General features: G+C 40.4%; 1 protein-coding gene across 2 annotated transcripts in view; it reads left to right on the top strand.

Annotated features, from left to right (window-relative positions):
* The window catches only part of pacrg (PARK2 co-regulated), a 494,115-nt gene that overhangs the window by 292,761 nt on the left and 182,566 nt on the right, over nt 1-18,788 (top strand). For both annotated transcript variants that reach the window (XM_061896006.1, XM_061896007.1), the window contains exon 4: nt 10,031-10,180. In XM_061896006.1, coding sequence (XP_061751990.1) covers nt 10,031-10,180 — 150 coding nt within the window. The remainder of the gene's footprint in view (nt 1-10,030; nt 10,181-18,788) is intronic.

Genomic DNA, 18,788 nt, shown 5'->3' on the forward strand with positions numbered 1-18,788 from the left:
ATATATGTATATATATATATATATGTATGTATATATATATATATATATATATATATATATATATATATATATATATATATTTATATATATACATGTATGTATGTATGTATGTATATATATATATTTATATATATATATATATATATATATATATATATATATATATATATATATATATATATATATATATATATATATATATATATATATATATATATATATATATATATATACACACACACATATACACATATACATACATATACACATATTTATATATACAGCCCGGCCTCCGGCCAAATTGTTTTTACTCAATCTGGCCCCCGAGTCAAAAGGTTTGGGGACCCCTGTTTTAGGTAATCTGTAACGATCCCTGATTGGCTCAGGCAACTTTACTATATCAGATTAAAAGAGTATAAAGGTGACTAAATGTTGGTTTAATATGTTGGTTCATATGTAAGGGCTCTCATAATATTTAAAAACATTTTTAGAAGGCCGTTAACAGTTTTTTTCTGTATGCTCCAGCTATGAAGATAAGATTAATAATTCCTACTTTGTGGAAATTCCAAAAGCAATTCACATTGATGAACAAAAGGCGACTGGACTAAACACGGCCTGGAGCAGATAGTCCTGAGCAATGCTGAATCAGGTCATTTCCCTCAAAATATGATTATTTTAATCTTCTATTAGAATAAATGACCATTTCCACTTTTATTTTTTATCAGACAATTAGAGGTGGCTGCGGTAAGTTTTCTTCATTTTGTTTTTCTTTTGTGAATAAGTTAACTAGCTGACATGACGTTGCTGTTAGCATAATGCTAATGATCACTGTCCTATTCCTGAATGTTACATAGTTGTGTGAGATATAGTATATGCTGTAAAAAGTGTAAAAAAATATAGCTCAGCTGTCCACACAGATGCTTCAAAGGAGTAGTTATGCCATTTGCTTGTTTACCGAGTCGAGGCCGTTGTGACTCGCTGGTGGTGCTGTTTCACAAGGTCACTGCTGTTTTAGTTTCACACCAAATATGAAACGTCAATGCTGGATTATGCTATTCAGATTTGTCCTGGTTTTATAGCAGTAATAAAACACCACGTCCTGCCCCGTCTTCTTTCTTTCTACATGCTCCCCCCCTCCACCAGCGAGAAGGCGAGAACTCTGATGAATAATTGAACAGTTCTGCGGTCCAAATGTCACAGCAGGGAAAATTGTTTGCGCTGGCTGGTAATTAGAGTTTTATTGTTTGTTATGTTGGTTTCAAACTCCTGTCATCGGCCATTCCACCTTCCACGGTGACGGCCGGTATCTCCTCGCTTGTCAGTGCTGAGGGTGAGAGCCCGAAGGCAGCATGGGCCACGATAGAAACGCTTCTTGCAGAAGCGTCAATCCAAAGATACAAGAGAAGCCCGCTTTCATAATGATTCCGTAAAAAGAATTATCCTCTTGTTTATCGAACGCTCCAACATTGCACATTTCAAGCTTATCAGTTTGCTGGTGTATTGTTCCGTGGTATGGTGTGTCCGAACAAACAATACTACACATAAGTGATTTTAATTTTAGGGTTTTTTTAATTGGGTAAGATAAATACAAAATAATTCACAATGGGGCCAAGGAAAGTTGTGAGAACCAGCACTTGGTTCTCACAACATACATATGTATATCATATGTATGTATGCATATGATATACATATGCATACATACGTTAGGTCATATGCACTCAAATGCCCTGACGAGCAGGGAAACATGCAAAACAGGCTTGTAGGGATGATATAGCCTCTTGTGTTTTTTCCTGACCTAACGTATATTCCGCTCTACCCCAGTATTGAGCACTGTATAACGGATAAACCACAGAAATCTACACTTTATATATATATATATATATATATATATGTATGTATATCTATATATATTAGAGATGCGCGGATAGGCAATTTTATCATCCGCAACCGCATCACTAAAGTCGTCATCCACCCGCCATCCACCCAAACCAACATTGTATTTAACCCGCAACCGCCCGCCACCCGCTTGTTGTTACATATCAGGGGTCGGCAATCTTTACCTCTCAAATAACTTTTTGGAATCAAATCACAGAGTAACGACGACAATGGGAGCCACAACCATTCTCGCTATTATTTGCTGGTACTCATCCAGATAACGAAAATAAGTGCGTGCTGTGAAGCTAATGTCTTTGACACCTTCTACAACATGTACAAACTGTTTGCCAGTCCGGCAACATTTTGTATGCAGTTGAGCAGATACACGTATAAGTTTGAAAGGCATACTGGGTGACACAGAGTACACTGATGGTTGTGATATAAACAACTTTAACACTTTAATATGCAGTACACTGTGAAGCCACACCAAACAAAAATGACAAACACATTTCTGGAGAAGACCCTCATAGTAACACAACATAAACGCAACGCAACAAATACCCAGAATCCTTTGTATCAGTGACTCTTCCTGACTATATTTTAGTGAAGTTACAACACTGAAACGCTCTCAGGAAGAGGTGCTTTAAGACCTTTCTAGTTAGCTAGTAACTAATGTCGAGCCGCAGTGTGTAGTGTTTTAGCTACTTCTAAATGGCTAATCCTCGCCTCCATGGCGACAAAAAAAGTGAGTTTCTTGCAAGCATTACCCCTGCAGGATGAGTAAAAGCTAAACATGTTTCACAACACACCGTGGCGGTGGATCTACACCACACACCCACTGTAATGACTACAAGTACAGGAGCGTATCAAGTCGTTACATCGATATTTTTTTTAGCATCACAAATTTTTTTTTTTTTTTTTTTTCAAATTCGTACTATGTATATAAACTCAGGAAATACAACCCGGCGTAAATTATGACCATTGTATGATCCTGTAACTACTTGGTATCGGATCAACGCGCACATTTGTGGTATCATCCAAAATTAATGTAAAGTATCAAACAACAGGAGAATAAATGATTATTACATTTTAACAGAAGTGTAGATAGAACATGTTAAAAGAGAAAGTAAGCAGATATTAACAGTTAATGAACAAGTAGATTAATAGTTCATTTTCTACCACTTGTCCTTAAAAATGTTGTCAAAATAATAGAATGATAAATGACACAATATGTTACTGCATACCTAAGCTGACTAATTAGGAGCCTTGTTTGTTTACTTACTAATTAAAGACAAGTTGTTTTGTATGTTCACTGTTTTATTTGAGGACAAAATTGGAATAAGAAACATAACTTTAATGTACCCTAAATTTTTTTGTTAAAATTAAGCCAATAATGCTATTTTTTTGTGGTACCGTTTATTTAAAAAAATATCAAAAAGTGTTCAAAAATATTGAAAAGTATCAAAATGCATTTTGGTACCGGTACCAAAATATTGGTATTGGGGCCACCCTAAATAAAATAAAGTTAGAAATTAAAAAAAGGTGATTGCATTTGGATGGATTCAGATGTTTTAGACACATTTACTAGGATAATTCTGGGAAATCCCTTATCTTTCTATTGTGTTGCTAGTGCTTTAGTGAGATTAAATAGTACCTGATAGTCGGAGGGGTGTGTCCACGGGTGTCTTGAGGCCAGTGTCTGAGGGAAGTCGACGGCAGATACAAGGACGACGCAAACTCCACAGATCTCTGGTAAGAGGCGACTTTTTTACACAATTTTCTCATCGAAACCTGCCGGTTGACAAGTGGTCGGGACCCAAGTTCGCTTGACCGCTCTGATCCATAGTAAAGGTTCACCTCCGGGAATTTTAAACAAGGAATCACCATGTGTTTGTGTGGCTAAAGGCTAAAGCTTCCCAACTCCATCTTTCTACTTTGACTTCTCCATTATTAATTGAACAAATTGCAAAAGATTAAGCAACACAGGTGTCCAGAATGTTGTTTAATTGCGCGATGAAAAGAGACGACTTTTAGCCGCAAATGGTGCTGCGCTAATATTTCCTGACAGTCCGTGACGTCACGCGCACGCGTCATCATTCCGCGACGTTTTCAACAAGAAACTTCGGGGGAAATTTAAAATTGCAATTAAGGAAACTAAACCAGCCGTATTGGCATGTGTTGCAATGTTAATATTTCATCATTGATATATAAACTATCAGACTGCGTGGTCGGTAGTAGTGGGTTTCAGTAGGCCTTTAAATAAGATAGATAGGTCTTTGTGTCATTGCATAAGTAGAACGTGTCATGTCTTGGTGATCATGTTTCGTCAGTTCCTTTTTTTTCACTCCCTACTTTGTTTCCATGACAACCCATTAGTTTTCACCTGTCCTCATGTCACACACCTGATTCATTTTGACTCATGCAGCTGTTAATCACCACAGCACTACAGTATTTAAGCCTGTAATTGCCAGGCAGTCAGCCTGGCGACATCACCCTCTACACACCCTTGTTATTCATGCTGATGAGCCACACCGCACTTTTTATATTTTATATTTCCTGACAGTCCGTGACGTCACGCGCACGCGTCATCATTCCGCGACGTTTTCAACAAGAAACTCCTCTGGAAATTTAAAATTGCAATTTAGGAAACTAAACCGGCCGTATTGGCATGTGTTGCAATGTTAATATTTCATCATTGATATATAAACTATCAGACTGCGTGGTCGGTAGTAGTGGGTTTCAGTAGGCCTTTAATGCAACAGACTTTTTACTTTCACTTGAGTGTTTTTGTGGCGAAGGAACGCTACATTTACTCCGTTACATTTAGTTTTGTTACGACTGTTGCATTCATTTATACAGGGTTGTAGGTTCGATTCCAGCTTCCGTCATCCTAGCTCGTCGCTGTTGTGACCTTGGGCAAAACTCTTCACCCACCTGCTTCCGGTGCCACCCACACTGGTTTAAATGTAGCTTAAAAATGCGCTTTGAGTCTCGAGAGAAAAAGTGTTACGGAAAAATTATTCATTTCACCTCACATAATTGTAATCTCTGGATTAAGGCTTGCAAAGACGAGTTTGTTTTTCAGCAAGCCTTCTTCCGGCAGGGACTGTCACATGACCGTGTTTGACCAATCCGACATGAGCACAAGTGACGCTTGACTCAGTTTTACCAATCAAACGCAGCCTGAGGAATAAACCGGTAGTGGGATCATGCCAAAAAGCAGAAAGTACAGCTATAGAATCGGAAATAAGTCAGTATACTGTATATGGGATCCAATCACCTTGACCTGTTGGCCTTTTCAACATTAAAGCACTGGCTATGACTCAGCCGGCATGGCAGGGATTTGTAGCTCTATTACAAAGCACGCTCTCTGCTCGCAAGTCTTAATTAATGACGTGCTTGTCTTCAGTCATTGAGGATTAGAGTCGGCCGTTTGAGCCATGGCTAGTAGGCAAGTGTGAGCTGTAAAATGGACAAACACTTTTAAAAACCCTACAAACTGTGTTCGCCTAAATGTTTTACACCAAACCAAGGCCAGGGATTTGTCAAACTGTGGTATGTGTACCACTAGTTAAGTTAAAATTAAAGTATCAATCATTTTCACGCATACACTAGGTGTGCTGAAATGATTCTCCACAATTGACCCATCACCCTTGATCACCCCCTGGGAGGTGAGGGGAGCAGTGGGCAGCAGTGGTGGCCCGGCCCGGGAATCATTTTTGGTGATTTAACTCCCAATTCCAACCCTTAGTGCTGATTGCCAAGCAGGGAGGTAATTGGTCCCATTGTTATAGTCTTTGGTATGACTCGGCTGAGGTTTGAGCACACAACCTACCAATCTCAGCGCGGACACTCTAAACACGCTTTATCTAGCGGTAAGCCCAAAAAAAATCACTTGATTAAAATATAGTCTTTTTTTATTTTTCGGACTATAAGGCACACTTAAATTCTTTTCATTTTAACAAAACTCAACAGTGCGCCTTACAGCCCAGTATGCCTAATGTACAGAATAATTTTGGTTGTGCTTACCGACCTCGAAGCCTTTTTATTTGGTACATGGTGAAATGATAAGTGTGAAAAGTAGATAGAAGTCCCACATAAGAGATATGTGTAGCCTTTAAAGGCCTACTGAAATGAGATTTTCTTATTTAAATGGGGATAGCAGGTCCATTCTATATGTCATACTTGATCATTTCACGATATTGCCATATTTTTGCTGAAAGGCTCCTAACATCTTCACATTGTTTTTAATGGGAGCCTCCAACGAAAACAGCTATTTGGACCGAGAAAACGACAATTTCCCTATTAATTTGAGCGAGGATGAAGGATTTGTGTTTGAGGCTATTGATAGTGACGGACTAGAAACAATTAAAAAAAAAAAAAAAAAACGCGATTGCATTGGGACGGATTCAGATGTTTTTAGACACATTTACTAGGATAATTCTGGGAAATCCCTTATATTTCTATTGTGTTGCTAGTGTTTTAGTGAGTTTAACAGTACCTGATAGTCGGAGGTGTGTGTCCACAGCCGGGTGTTGACGCGCAGTGTCTCAGGGAAGTCGACGGCAGCTTTATGGGCGGCACAAGCTCAGCTGATCCCCGGAAAGAAGCGACTTTTTACCACAATTTTTTCACCGAAACCTGCTGGTTGACATTTGGTTGGGATCCATGTTCGCTGTGAACCATAGTAAAGTTTCACCTCCGTGAATTTTAAACAAGGAATCACCGTGTGTTTGTGTGACTAAAGGCTAAAGCTTCCCAACTCCATCTTTCTACTGTGACTTTTCCAATATTAATTGAACAAATTGCAAAAGATTCAGCAACACAGATCTCCAAAATACTGTGTAATTATGCGGTTAAAGCAGACGACTTTTAGCTATGTGTGTGCGCAGCGCTCATAATCCCTAACAGCCCATGACATCACACGTACACGTCATTATTACGCAACGTTTTCAAGAAAAAACTCCCGGGAAATTTAAAATTGCAATTTAGTAAACTAAAAAGGCCGTATTGGCATGTGTTGCAATGTTAATATTTCAACATTGATATATAATCTATCAGACTGCGTGGTCGGTAGTAGTGGGTTTCAGTAGGCCTTTAATACTACATCAAAATTGTACATGTTCCATTGAATGTATAGAACATTACACACAACACTCAAAAAACGGGTTAAAAAACGGGTTATTTTGTGGCACATTTAAAAATCAATAAACCCGCATCAGCACTTAAAACATATCTTATGTAGTACTGTCAAGATAAAAAATTGCAAAAAAACATATTAAATGTGAAAAAATAAAGAAATAAAATATCTGTACTCTCAATCTATAGAACCAATTCGAGCTTCCAGGGTTGGCCGACAAGGTCTCACAAGATGTAGTTCCTTTTTAAATATCCTTCTTGAAAACGGCCTTGCAAATATTTGTGTTGTCTTGTCTGATCATAAAAGATGCAGACAAGGCGTGTTGGCTGAATTCTTAAAGTTTACTCCACAGCGTGCTCATCAAAAACATCCAGCTGCCAGCATGTCTAAATGGGGCTACCGTGGCATGCTGGGTAATGGAGTTCTTATGTTACTTAGCTCATAACATCACAAAATATATCAGCTTTGGGCCATCTATAAGGCCTTACTGACAACAACTTGTGATCTGATTGGCTATCGCAACTGTCCGTCAAATGTTTGTGTCCGTTCACTTACAGAGCATGGACGCTCGCATTGTTGATTCTGAAGGCCTCGGGCAGATTTCGTACAGCATGGTAACAGCGCTGAAAGGAGCATAATGTGACATGAAAAGAATATGAATATGTTTGGATATTTTGGGAAAGTAAATTATGAATGACTATTATCTTTGGGCAGCACGGTGGACCAGGGTTTGGTGCATCTGCTTCACAATACGAAGGTCCTGAGTAGTCCTGAGTTCAATCCCGGGCTTGGGATCTTTCGGTGTGGAGTTTGCATGTTCTCCCCGTAACTGTGTGGGTTCCCGCCGGGTACTCCGGCTTCCTCCCACTTCCACAGACATGCACCTGGGGATAGATTGATTGGCAACACTAAATTGTCCCTAGTGTGTGAATGTGAGTGTGAATGTTGTCCGTCTATCTGTGTTGGCCCTGCGATGAGGTGGCGACTTGTCCGGGGTGTACACTGCCTTTTGCCCGAATGCAGCTGAGATAGGCTCCAGCGACCCTAAAAGGGACAAGTGGTAGGAAATGGATGGATGGATTATCTTTAATCATGATGAGTTGTATTTGGGATCTGCATATGTCCTGAAAATTTGCGCCCGTCCGCCTTTGTAGTCCTTGCCGACCCTGTAATCAATAAGCTTCTTCTTTTTCTCTATATTCTTGTTACACTGTTGCCATTTCCAATATAAAGTACTGTAAAGTTTCTTGTATCCGTCAGTAAACTCGCCATGAAAGTGCTAAAACATACCAGTTTAGTGAGTTTACATTATTCACCCAAGGAACTTTAGTTATTAGAGAGTTCCAGTCGGACATTTTTTCACGGGACACATTTCCGGTGTTGTTATTGCACCAGTGAGTCACGGATGTGGAGATGCTGCTCCGTTATTTATTTAAATAAAGTCTGAATGTCATCAAAACCGTTAGCTCCATCTTTTAAAACTTCTTCCACTCCCGTCCTTGCACGCTACACCACTACAACAAAGATGACGGACTCTTTGACTACTAATAATCGCTATTGGCCCTGATAAAAGCTGATCTCTTGTTTATACGTCTCCCTCTGACATTGTTGTTGTTTTTCCTCATTCTTTCTCCGCATTTGTCACTCATTATCACTGCCGCCCTCCGTCCCTCCCACCACCTTTTTGTTCTCTTTATCAGTGGAAGACGAAGTTAAGGGCCAAATAGCTCAGTGATTGGCTCTCATTTGCTCTGGCCTCCCCAGTGCATTTGGAAACGCTGATTGCAGACAAACCATTCTTAGACTGGAAAATAAGGTCCAGCCGTAAACGTTTCAAGGCAAAGTAATGAGTGTGTTCATGTATTGTGTGTAATTTTTCTACATATTGCACATTCATATCATGTGCATCATTTACTTTCTAGCCACCCTAAACAGTTGAATTGCCAAGATCAGTAGTGATTGGTACCTTTCACCTTTGAACCAAGAAATGTATACTAGTACCAATTGTCTTGTGTGTGTGTGTTCATGTGGTAATACATACTGTACATGTTAATGTGTTAAATAATACAATTTCAAAATTTGAAATGTAAAATTTAACACTGTTGACTGTGCTGTCCAGTTGTTACGTCTTCTTTTCTTGCACTTGAGTCTCTTAGTATTATATAGTAGACTTTGCATGGAGTTGCAATTCCAAAAAGTCAGTCCGGACATGTTTAGAATTAAGTTCATGAATCCAGATGGATCTCTATTACAATCCCCAAAGAGGGCACTTTAAGTGTGTAGAAACCTTTATTTTTACTTGAATCACTCGTTTATATTCCAACGAATTTTTAGTTATTTTTATATCTTTTTTTCCAAATATTTCAAGAAAGACCACTTTAAATGAGCAATATTTTGAACTGTTATACAATTTAATAAGTCAGAAACTGATGACATAGTGCTGTATTTTACTTCTTTATCTCTTTTTTTCAAGCAAAAATGCTTTGCTCCGATTAGGGAGTCCTTGAATTAAAAAAATGTTCACAGGTGGTACATCACTAAAAAAAGGTTGAGAACCACCGTTCTAGAGTCCCATTAGGCCACTGTTTATTTACTTGCATCATTTCAAATGTAGGTGTATTCTGAAAGGTTTAGTTGCAAACATATAATCAATCTTTAAAACATATTTAAAATGGGATGGAGTGGATTTATAAACTCTTAAGAAAAATATTTTTTTGAAGAATTTGAACCATTCATTATCACCAAGGCATTATACTAATGATAACCCTGATAATTTTGATCACAATATCCGTGAAATGTTTTATATCCTTTCATACAAAGTTTAAGTTATTTGATTAGTGCTAAAACGATATTATGGTGGGTATGATGTGGTCATAGTGTGATATACAAACAGATGACTCCGGTTCGGACATAAATTTCAAATGATCAAAACTCAAAATTTGCACTATTCATTTTTTCAAAAATGTATTCCGTTGTAGGTGTTTTGGTTTTTGATCTTTGTTCATGACATTTTAGACGCCCTGAACACGAGGAACCGCCAGGTAATCTGCACCACCCTGAAGGTCCTGCAGCATCTGGTGATGTCCAGCAACACAGTCGGAGAAACCTTGGTGCCCTACTACCGACAGATCCTGCCCATCCTCAACATCTTCAAGAACATGAACAGTGAGTTCCCGGCCTGTCCAGTAAATAAGTGCTCTGGTTTATGTGCCGATGTGTGCTTTTTTTGTAGATTTTTTTTTTTTGTAGCAAGGTGGACATTTAGGGTTGCTTTTATGTCGGTGAATTGCCAACAATAGGACTTTGAAAATGTTTGTACAGAACTCTGCTTACGTTAGGTGTTGCCTTTGGTCGAATTGGCTATGTTTTGCCTGCCATTCAATGTATTGGCCTCTCAGTCCAACTTGTTGTATTTGTTCTTGCCAGTTGATATCAGGTCGGCAGGTCCTTGTTCTGGTATTGTAAATCTCTGCCATTGCGAATCAATCATTTAAACGAAGGCTTTAACAGGCGAAAACACAAGGCCTCTTAGTCTCTTAATCAATATCCAATTTGAATCTCTTGTCTCGTTAATTCACGTACATAATCTGTTACTATTTGTTGAGGCCTTCGGGGAAAAAAAGGGAGCAAAGATAGCATTGAGAGACAAAGGAGAGCTGAAGAAAAGCCTGCCTTATTAGCACAAGGCCTTATGCAAATCCTCTCGCTAAATTAGCTGTCAAATCAATCCCCTAACCATTCTGAAGCGCGAGTGTCTCTGCCACGGCGCAGGCTCAGCAGTTGCCAAGTGAGCCCCACCAGGAATAGTTGAGCTCGGCCCCGGTAGTTACAGTGACCGCCTTCTCCTCCAGCCTCCTGCTTCGCCTGTGCATCAATTAAACCTGGGCCAACCCCTCACCTGGCAGCCATCCTTGATATCGACTGCTCTCTGGGCCTAGAGAGTAGGATGTTCGGTTGGCAGAACACAGAACTTAATCTGCTGAAAAAGGTCAAAGTGGTTAGGAGAGTTTGTGTTGCTTAAAAGTTACCAAGCGTTGCTGATCCTATTAATGGATTAACTCAGGGTTGAAGGGTGAATGATTGATGGGTTGGTCTCTCAAAAGATAGATGGATTGGACGGTTAAAGGGTGGATGAATGAAATTTAGTCAGTTCAATGGATGGATGATTTGAGGGCAGATGGATGAAAAGTTGTTCGGTTTTGATCTCTACATTTGAGAATTAAACATTGGATATGGTTTGGTCAGTTTGATCAATGAATGAATACATTTAGTGTTGAAGGGAGAATAGCTAAAGTTGGCAAAATGATGGATGATTTCAATGGGTGAATGATTGTGGTACCTTGGAAGATAGACTAATGGATTGAACAGTCAAAGCCTGGATGAATTAAATATTGGTCAATTTGATGGATGGACGAAATGAGGGTTAAATGTCGGATATTGGTCAGTTTGATTGATAGATGAATGCATTTAGGGCTGAAGGGAGAATACTAAAGTTGTTGAATGGATTGGATGGTCAAAAGGTAGATGAATACAATTTTGGTTAGTTCAATGGACCGATGGAAGATTTGAGGGCAGACAGATCAAAGGCTGGTCGGTTTGATGAATGCATTTGAACATTATTGGTCATTTTGATTGATAGATGAATAAATACATTTGGGGTTAAAGGGAGAATAGCGGAAAGTGGTGGATGGATCATGAAGTCAAAGGTGGATGGTTAAAAGTTTGCTCGGTTCAATGGATGAATGACTGATTGGAAAGCAGATGGATGAAAGTTTGTTCTAGGTGATGAAAGCCTTTGAGGGTTGGATGTTGGATATTGGTCAGTTCGATCAATAAATGAATAGAATTTAGGGTTGAAGTGAGATTTTAGATTAGATTTAGATTCAGATTTATTGGTCCCCGTGGGGAAATTCATTGTCACTGCCGTACATTTAAACATATAGACATTACACATCACAAAACAAAAATAACAAAAAGACATCATACATGAACAACACATTTGAAAAGGTGGTAACATTTGATCAGTAAGATCAATGATGGATAAATTAATGGTTTTTGGTGGAGGGATGAATAGACTCTAGGCCGGAACATTGGGAAGTTTGTTTGTTGGTTTGTTGGCTCAATGAATGAGTGGATGCATTAATTATACTATTGCAGGGTAAATAAATGCTTTAAATCATAATATTTGTCAATTTTCCCATACATGCAAGACATACGGAAGAATCTAATCAATTGGTTTAATGACTGGATGGATTTTGAGGGTTTAGGAATGGATGAATCTCCTATGTCCCACTCTCCATTGTGGAGGGGGTCCGGTCCGATCCGGTGGCCATGTACTGCTTGCCTGTGTATCGGCTGGGGACATCTCTGCGCTGCTGATCCGCCTCCGCTTGGGATGGTTTCCTGCTGGCTCCGCTGTGAGCGGGACTCTCGCTGCTGTGTTGGATCCGCTTTGGACTGGACTCTCGCGACTTTGTTGGATCCATTATGGATTGAACTTTCACAGTATCATGTTAGACCCGCTCGACATCCATTGCTTTCGTCCTCTCCAAGGTTCTCATAGTCATCATTGTCACCGATGTCCCACTGGGTGTGAGTTTTCCTTGCCCTTATGTGGGCCTACCGAGGATGTGGTAGTGGTTTGTGTTGTGGTTTGTGCAGCCCTTTGAGACACTAGTGATTTAGGGCTATATAAGTAAACATTGATTGATTGATTGATTGATTGATTGATTGATGAATGAAAAGGGAAGGGATTCAAAGTGTTTGAGGTGTGTAATGTGAGATGAATGAAAGGTTGGCAGCTTTGATGATTGAATTAATGAATTTCAGTCTTGAAATAAGTTTAAATGTAAAGTTGATTTAAATGAATGCTCGGTTCGGTCTTCTGCTTTATTTACATGCAAATCAAATCATCTGTGAAAGTCCATGTATAATCTAATATCATTTATAAATCCCCCCGGCTTCATCCCACGCTCAGGCGAATGTCTCCATAAAACAAGTGTCGCCATTGTTTCGCATTGGTGGACTTAACTAATCCCTCCGCGTCGCCCACACACTCGGACTCCCAGAGCTTGCGTGGCATTCCTCTTATCTGGGGAGCCACAACAGGTCCACTGTCCAGTGTTTGTCATGAATGCATCTGTTGTGTTCCCATCTGCAGCTGTTGCCTTCAATGTCAAAGGAATGGCTAAGGCGTTGTGTGTGCGTGCGAATGTGTGTGTATGTGTGGCTCCTTGGAGCGTACAATGCCCACCATCCACCCGCCTGGATTCCTTCATACAAGCACACACCAGGACGTACAATCGCACTCTGTCCCTTTTCACAGCGTCCAGCCCTGACCCCTTTCCCATTTCTCCTCAGTTGTTGAGGCTATGAATCAATACGCTGACAGCCACTGCTGTAGGGTCAGAGCTGCAGTCCGATACCACCAGCGTCACATCGTGGGACAGATCCCCCTAGGCCACGTTTACACACTCCGACTGTGTCGCTCTCGCTGGGAGACAAGGTTGCGACCCCTTAAATTGGCCTGTGTACGAGCCTTATCGCAGCTATTTTTCCACTGTCAGAGCTGGACCTTAAGCCTTCTCCAAAAACAGACTCTCAAGTGTCCTCCGATAAGCTAAACAGACCCCACTGACTCAGTCTCTGGGTCCTGGCCTCCAAAGAAGGAACAGATCAGAAAAAAAAGATAAAAAAAAGAAAAAGTCACTGACACACTCATGCATCAGTTTGAGGAGTACAATAATGAGCAATCACGTTGTCGGCGTGTCCTCCATGAACCCTGTTGTCTCCTGCATCATCTCTCGCAGACTTTTTCTGGTTTGTCTACTCTGTGCTTATGCGTCGAAGACGGCGCAGGAATTCCTCCGGTGTGATTTGCATGCTTCTCTTGTTTGCTTGCTGTGATGAATCTCTGCCTTAATGAAATGCAACAACGTTTCTTATGAAGGAGAGATGTGCTCGCTCAACCAGAAAATTCTAACCACGAGCTCAGAGGAGGAAGGTACTCATCTGCCTCACGTCATGCCAGGGGACGGGGGGGGGGGTAAAGCAGAGGTACGCAAAACAGCACATCTGAGATAACGATAAAGGTGACCTCTGCTGATACTGACCTATTTAAGGAGGTCGGGGAATTGGGAGGGCAAGTGTGACTGAATCGATTTGAAGTAAAATAGGTTGTTGGTGCAGACTGTGTTTTGAAAAATGTAATCATAACTTAAGCCTAGGGGTGTCAGAAAGTGCGGCCGGCTGCTGGAGGTTTGTTGTTGTCGAAATAAAATCAAACAAAAAACAACAGAAAAATTTAGGGCTATCAAATGGTGATTAATCACTAGGGATGTAACCGTATCAAGATCTCACGGTTCGATATTATTGCAGTATTAAAGGCCTACTGAAACCCACTACTACCGACCTTGCAGTTTATACCGACCTGATTGTTTATATATCCATCCATCCATCCATCCATCCATCCATCATCTTCCGCTTATCCGAGGTCGGGTCGCGGGGGCAGCAGCCTAAGCAGGGAAGCCCAGACTTCCCTATCTCCAGCCACTTCGTCTAGCTCTTCCCGGGGGATCCCGAGGCGTTCCCAGGCCAGCCGGGAGACATAGTCTTCCCAACGTGTCCTGGGTCTTCCCCGGGGCCTCCTACCAGCTGAACGTGCCCTAAACACATCCCTAGGGAGGCGTTCGGGTGGCATCCTGACCAGATGCCCGAACCACCTCATCTGGCTCCTCTCGATGTGGAGGAGCAGCGGCTTTACGTTGAGCTCCTCCCGGATGGCAGAGCTTCTCACCCTATCTCTAAGGGAGAGCCCCGCCACCCGGCGGAGGAAACTAATTTCGGCCGCTTGTACCCGTGATCTTATCCTTTCGGTCATGACCCAAAGCTCATGACCATAGGTGAGGATGGGAACGTAGATCGACTGGTAAATTGAGAACTTTGCCTTCCGGCTCAGCTCCTTCTTCACCACAACGGATCGATACAACGTCCGCATTACTGAAGACGCCGCACCGATCCGCCTGTCGATCTCATCATTATATATATATATATATATATATATATATATATATATATATATATATATATATATATATATATATATATATATATATATATATATATATATATATATATATATATATATATATATATATATATATATATATATATATAATTATATATCAATGATGAAATATTAACATTGCAACACATGCCAATACGGCCTGTTTAGTTTACTAAATTACAATTTTAAATATCCCGCGGAGTATCCTGTTGAAAAGGAATTGACGGAAGGGCACCACCAGGAGTGGAGCCTGCGGCTTAATTTGACTCAACACGGGGAACCTTTCCTGGTCCGGACACGGAAAGGATTGACAGATTGATGGCTCTTTCTCTCAATACGCTGACAGCCACTGCTGTAGGGTCAGAGCTGCAGTCCGATATCACCAGCGTCACATGATGACGCGTGTTTGTGACATTATTGGTTGGAGGGGACATATTAGCCAGCACCACTTGCGGCTAAAAATCGTCTCTTTTCATCGCGCAATTACACAGTATTTTGGACATCTGTGTTGCTGAATCTTTTGCAATTTGTTCAATCAATAATGGAGAAGTCAAAGCAGAAAGATGGAGGTGGGAAGCTTTAGCCTTTAGCCACACAAACACACGGTGTTTCTTTGTTTAAAATTCCCGGAGGTGAATTCGACAATTTGCTAAGGCATTTGTTCACAATGTGGTGACCCTCACCCCATCCTTGTTTGTGAATGACTGAGCATTTCATGGAAGCTGCTTTTCTGCCCAATCATGGCACCCACCTGTTCCCAATTAGCCTGTTCACTTGTGGGATGTTCCAAATAAGTGTTTGTTGAGCATTCTTCAACTTTCTCAGTCTTTTTCGCCACTTGTGCCATCTTTTTTTGAAACATGTTGCAGGCATCACATTCCAAATGAACTAATATTTGCAAAAAATAAGAACGTTTTCCAGTTCGAATATTTAGCATCTTGTCTTCGCAGTCTAATCAATTGAATATAGGTTGAAAATGTTTTGCAAATCATTGTATTCTGTTTTTATTTATGATTTACACAATGTGCCAACTTCTCTGGTTTTGGGGTTTGTAAATGCCGAGAGACAGCTCTCTCTTAAAATACTTGTAAGTTGAGGTCCTCCTGTTTTTTAATATGAACTGATTTTTAGCCCTTCCGGTGACAGCCTGAGCACTTTGATATGAGCGGAAAAGACTACAAAATCTGTTTTGTAAAATTACTGTATTTTTTTGTTTGGATTAGGGCAGGGTTCAAGTATTTCTGTTGTTATTTATTAAAAGAAACACTCACTGACAACATAAGTGTTCCACGTTCAGCCTCTTCTTCAAAGGTTGTAGTTGGCTTTGGGGCCTTTTTTGGACATGCTATATTTATTCGGCCTATATGGTGGCATTGTTGTCTCGTCCCTGTTGGTTTTTCTGCGCTTATCTGAAAAGTGTAGGTCCTTAAACTCCTATTCATCACTGACATGGTCTCGCAGCCTCACACACACACACACACACACACACACAAACACACACACACGTGCACAAACATTGGGTGATCTGTTTCAGTTGGCCTCTTTTATCTTCCCGCTGTAGGAACGTGGTCAGCTTTGATAAGCTACTTGTGTATAGCGGACACAAAACGCAAAGCTTATGATCGTGCTGTGGATGGTGACAGATGCGGTGGCGGTGTGGGCTACTTTATCTTTTTTTCGCTCCATGCGTCTTCTTTATCTGTGCATCACACACTCGCAGACCAATGTTGGACATCTTTATGATAAAACAAGAACACTTCCCGGCCCGCTGTTTGCTACAATTGAGCTATGGTGTACTCTGTGCTATAACTCGATCAGTAAAAAAAAGTACGACTTGGTAAATGTTGCTACAGTTAAAGTGCCATCTCAATTCCAACCCATAATGTTCAATATGATGTCGGTCCACCTTTTGCAGCTATTACAGCTTCAACTCTTCTGGGAAGGCTGTCCACAAGGTAGCAGAGTATGTTTATTGGAATTTTCAACAATTCTTCCAACAGCGCATTAGTGATGTTGGTCAAGAAGACCTGGCTCTCGGTCTCTGTTTTCATTTCATCCCAAAGGTGTTCTATCGGGTTCAGGTCAGGACTCTGTGCAGGCTAGTCAAGTTCATCCACCCCAGAACCTGGCATCCTTGTCTTCATGGACCTTGCTTTGTGCACTGGTGCACAGTCATGTTGAAAGAGGAAGGAGCCTGCTCCAAACTGTTCCTACAAGGTTGGAAGCGTGGAATTGTCCAAAATGTCTTGGTATCCTGGAGCATTCAAAGTTATTTTCACTTAAACTAACTTAAACCAACTCCTGAAAAACAACCCCACACCATATTGTATCCTCCACCAAATTTCACACGTGGCACAATGCAGTCCGCACTGCAAAAAGTCAGTGTTCAAAATAAAGGAAAAAAAAATGAAAAAATGAGGGGTATTTTATTTGAACCAAGCAGAATTATTTGCCAATAGAACAAGAAAATTCGGCTTGTCAAGACTTTCCAAAACAAGTAAAATTAGCTAACCTCAATGAATCCAAAAATACTTTAAAATAAGTGTATTCTCACTAATAACAAGTGCACTTTTCTTGGTAAAAATATTTTTTAAAAAAAAAGATATTTTTGCTCAATATGTTGAAAAATCTTCTTAGATTAAGTAAATGCAAGTGCCATTATCTTGAGATAAAGATATGCGCTCGGCATCATGATTTTTTTTTCATGCTTGAAGTAAGAAATGATTACTTGTGAGTGTTGATGACACAGCTTTGCATCAGTTGACATTCTAGTTTCAAGCTATTTTTACTCAATATAGGTCATAAAATCTCAGTTACAAGCTGTAACATCTTACTGAGATCATTTAGGACCAAAACACTTAAAACAAGTAAAACACTCTAACATAAAATCTGCTTAGTGAGAATAAGTATCTTATCAGACATAAAATAAGCAAATATCACCATTTTTTGAGATATTTAATCTTACTTAGATTTCACTTTTTACAGTGTGAAATTTACGTTTCTCCTGGCAGCCTCCAAACCCAGACTAGTCCATCAAATTGCAAGATGGAAAAGCGTGATTCATCACTCCAGAGAATGCCTCTCCACTGTTCTAGAGTCCAGTGGCGACGTGCTTTACACCACTGCATCTGATGCTTTGCATAGGACTTGGAGTTGTATGGCTTGAATGCAGCTGTTCGGCCATGGACACACATTCCCTGAAGCTCTCTGCGTACTGTACGTGGGCTAATTGGAAGTTCACATGAAGTTTGGAGCTCTGTAGCAACTGACTGTGCAGAAAGTCGGCGATCTCTTTGCACTATGTACTTCAGCATCCGCTGACCCCTCTCTGTCAGTTTACGTGTCCTACCACTTGGTGGCTGAGTTGCTGTTGTTCCCAAATTCTTCCATTTTCTTATAATAAATCCAACAGTTGACATTAGAATATTAAGGAGCGAGGACATTTCACGACAGGATTTGTTGCACAGGTGGCATCCTATGACAGTTCCACGCTGGAAATCACTGAGCGCCTGAGAGCGGTCCATTCTTTCACAAATGTTTGTAGAAACAGTCTCCATGCCGAAGTGCTTGATTTTATACACCTGTGGCCAAGTAATTACAAACCCCGTTTCCATATGAGTTGAAAAATTGTGTTAGATGTAAATAGAAACGGAATACAACCATTTGCAAATCCTTTTCAACCAATATTCAATTGAATGCACTACAAAG

The sequence above is a fragment of the Nerophis ophidion genome, linkage group LG03, assembly GCF_033978795.1.
Source record: "Nerophis ophidion isolate RoL-2023_Sa linkage group LG03, RoL_Noph_v1.0, whole genome shotgun sequence".
Taxonomy (NCBI): domain Eukaryota; kingdom Metazoa; phylum Chordata; class Actinopteri; order Syngnathiformes; family Syngnathidae; genus Nerophis; species Nerophis ophidion.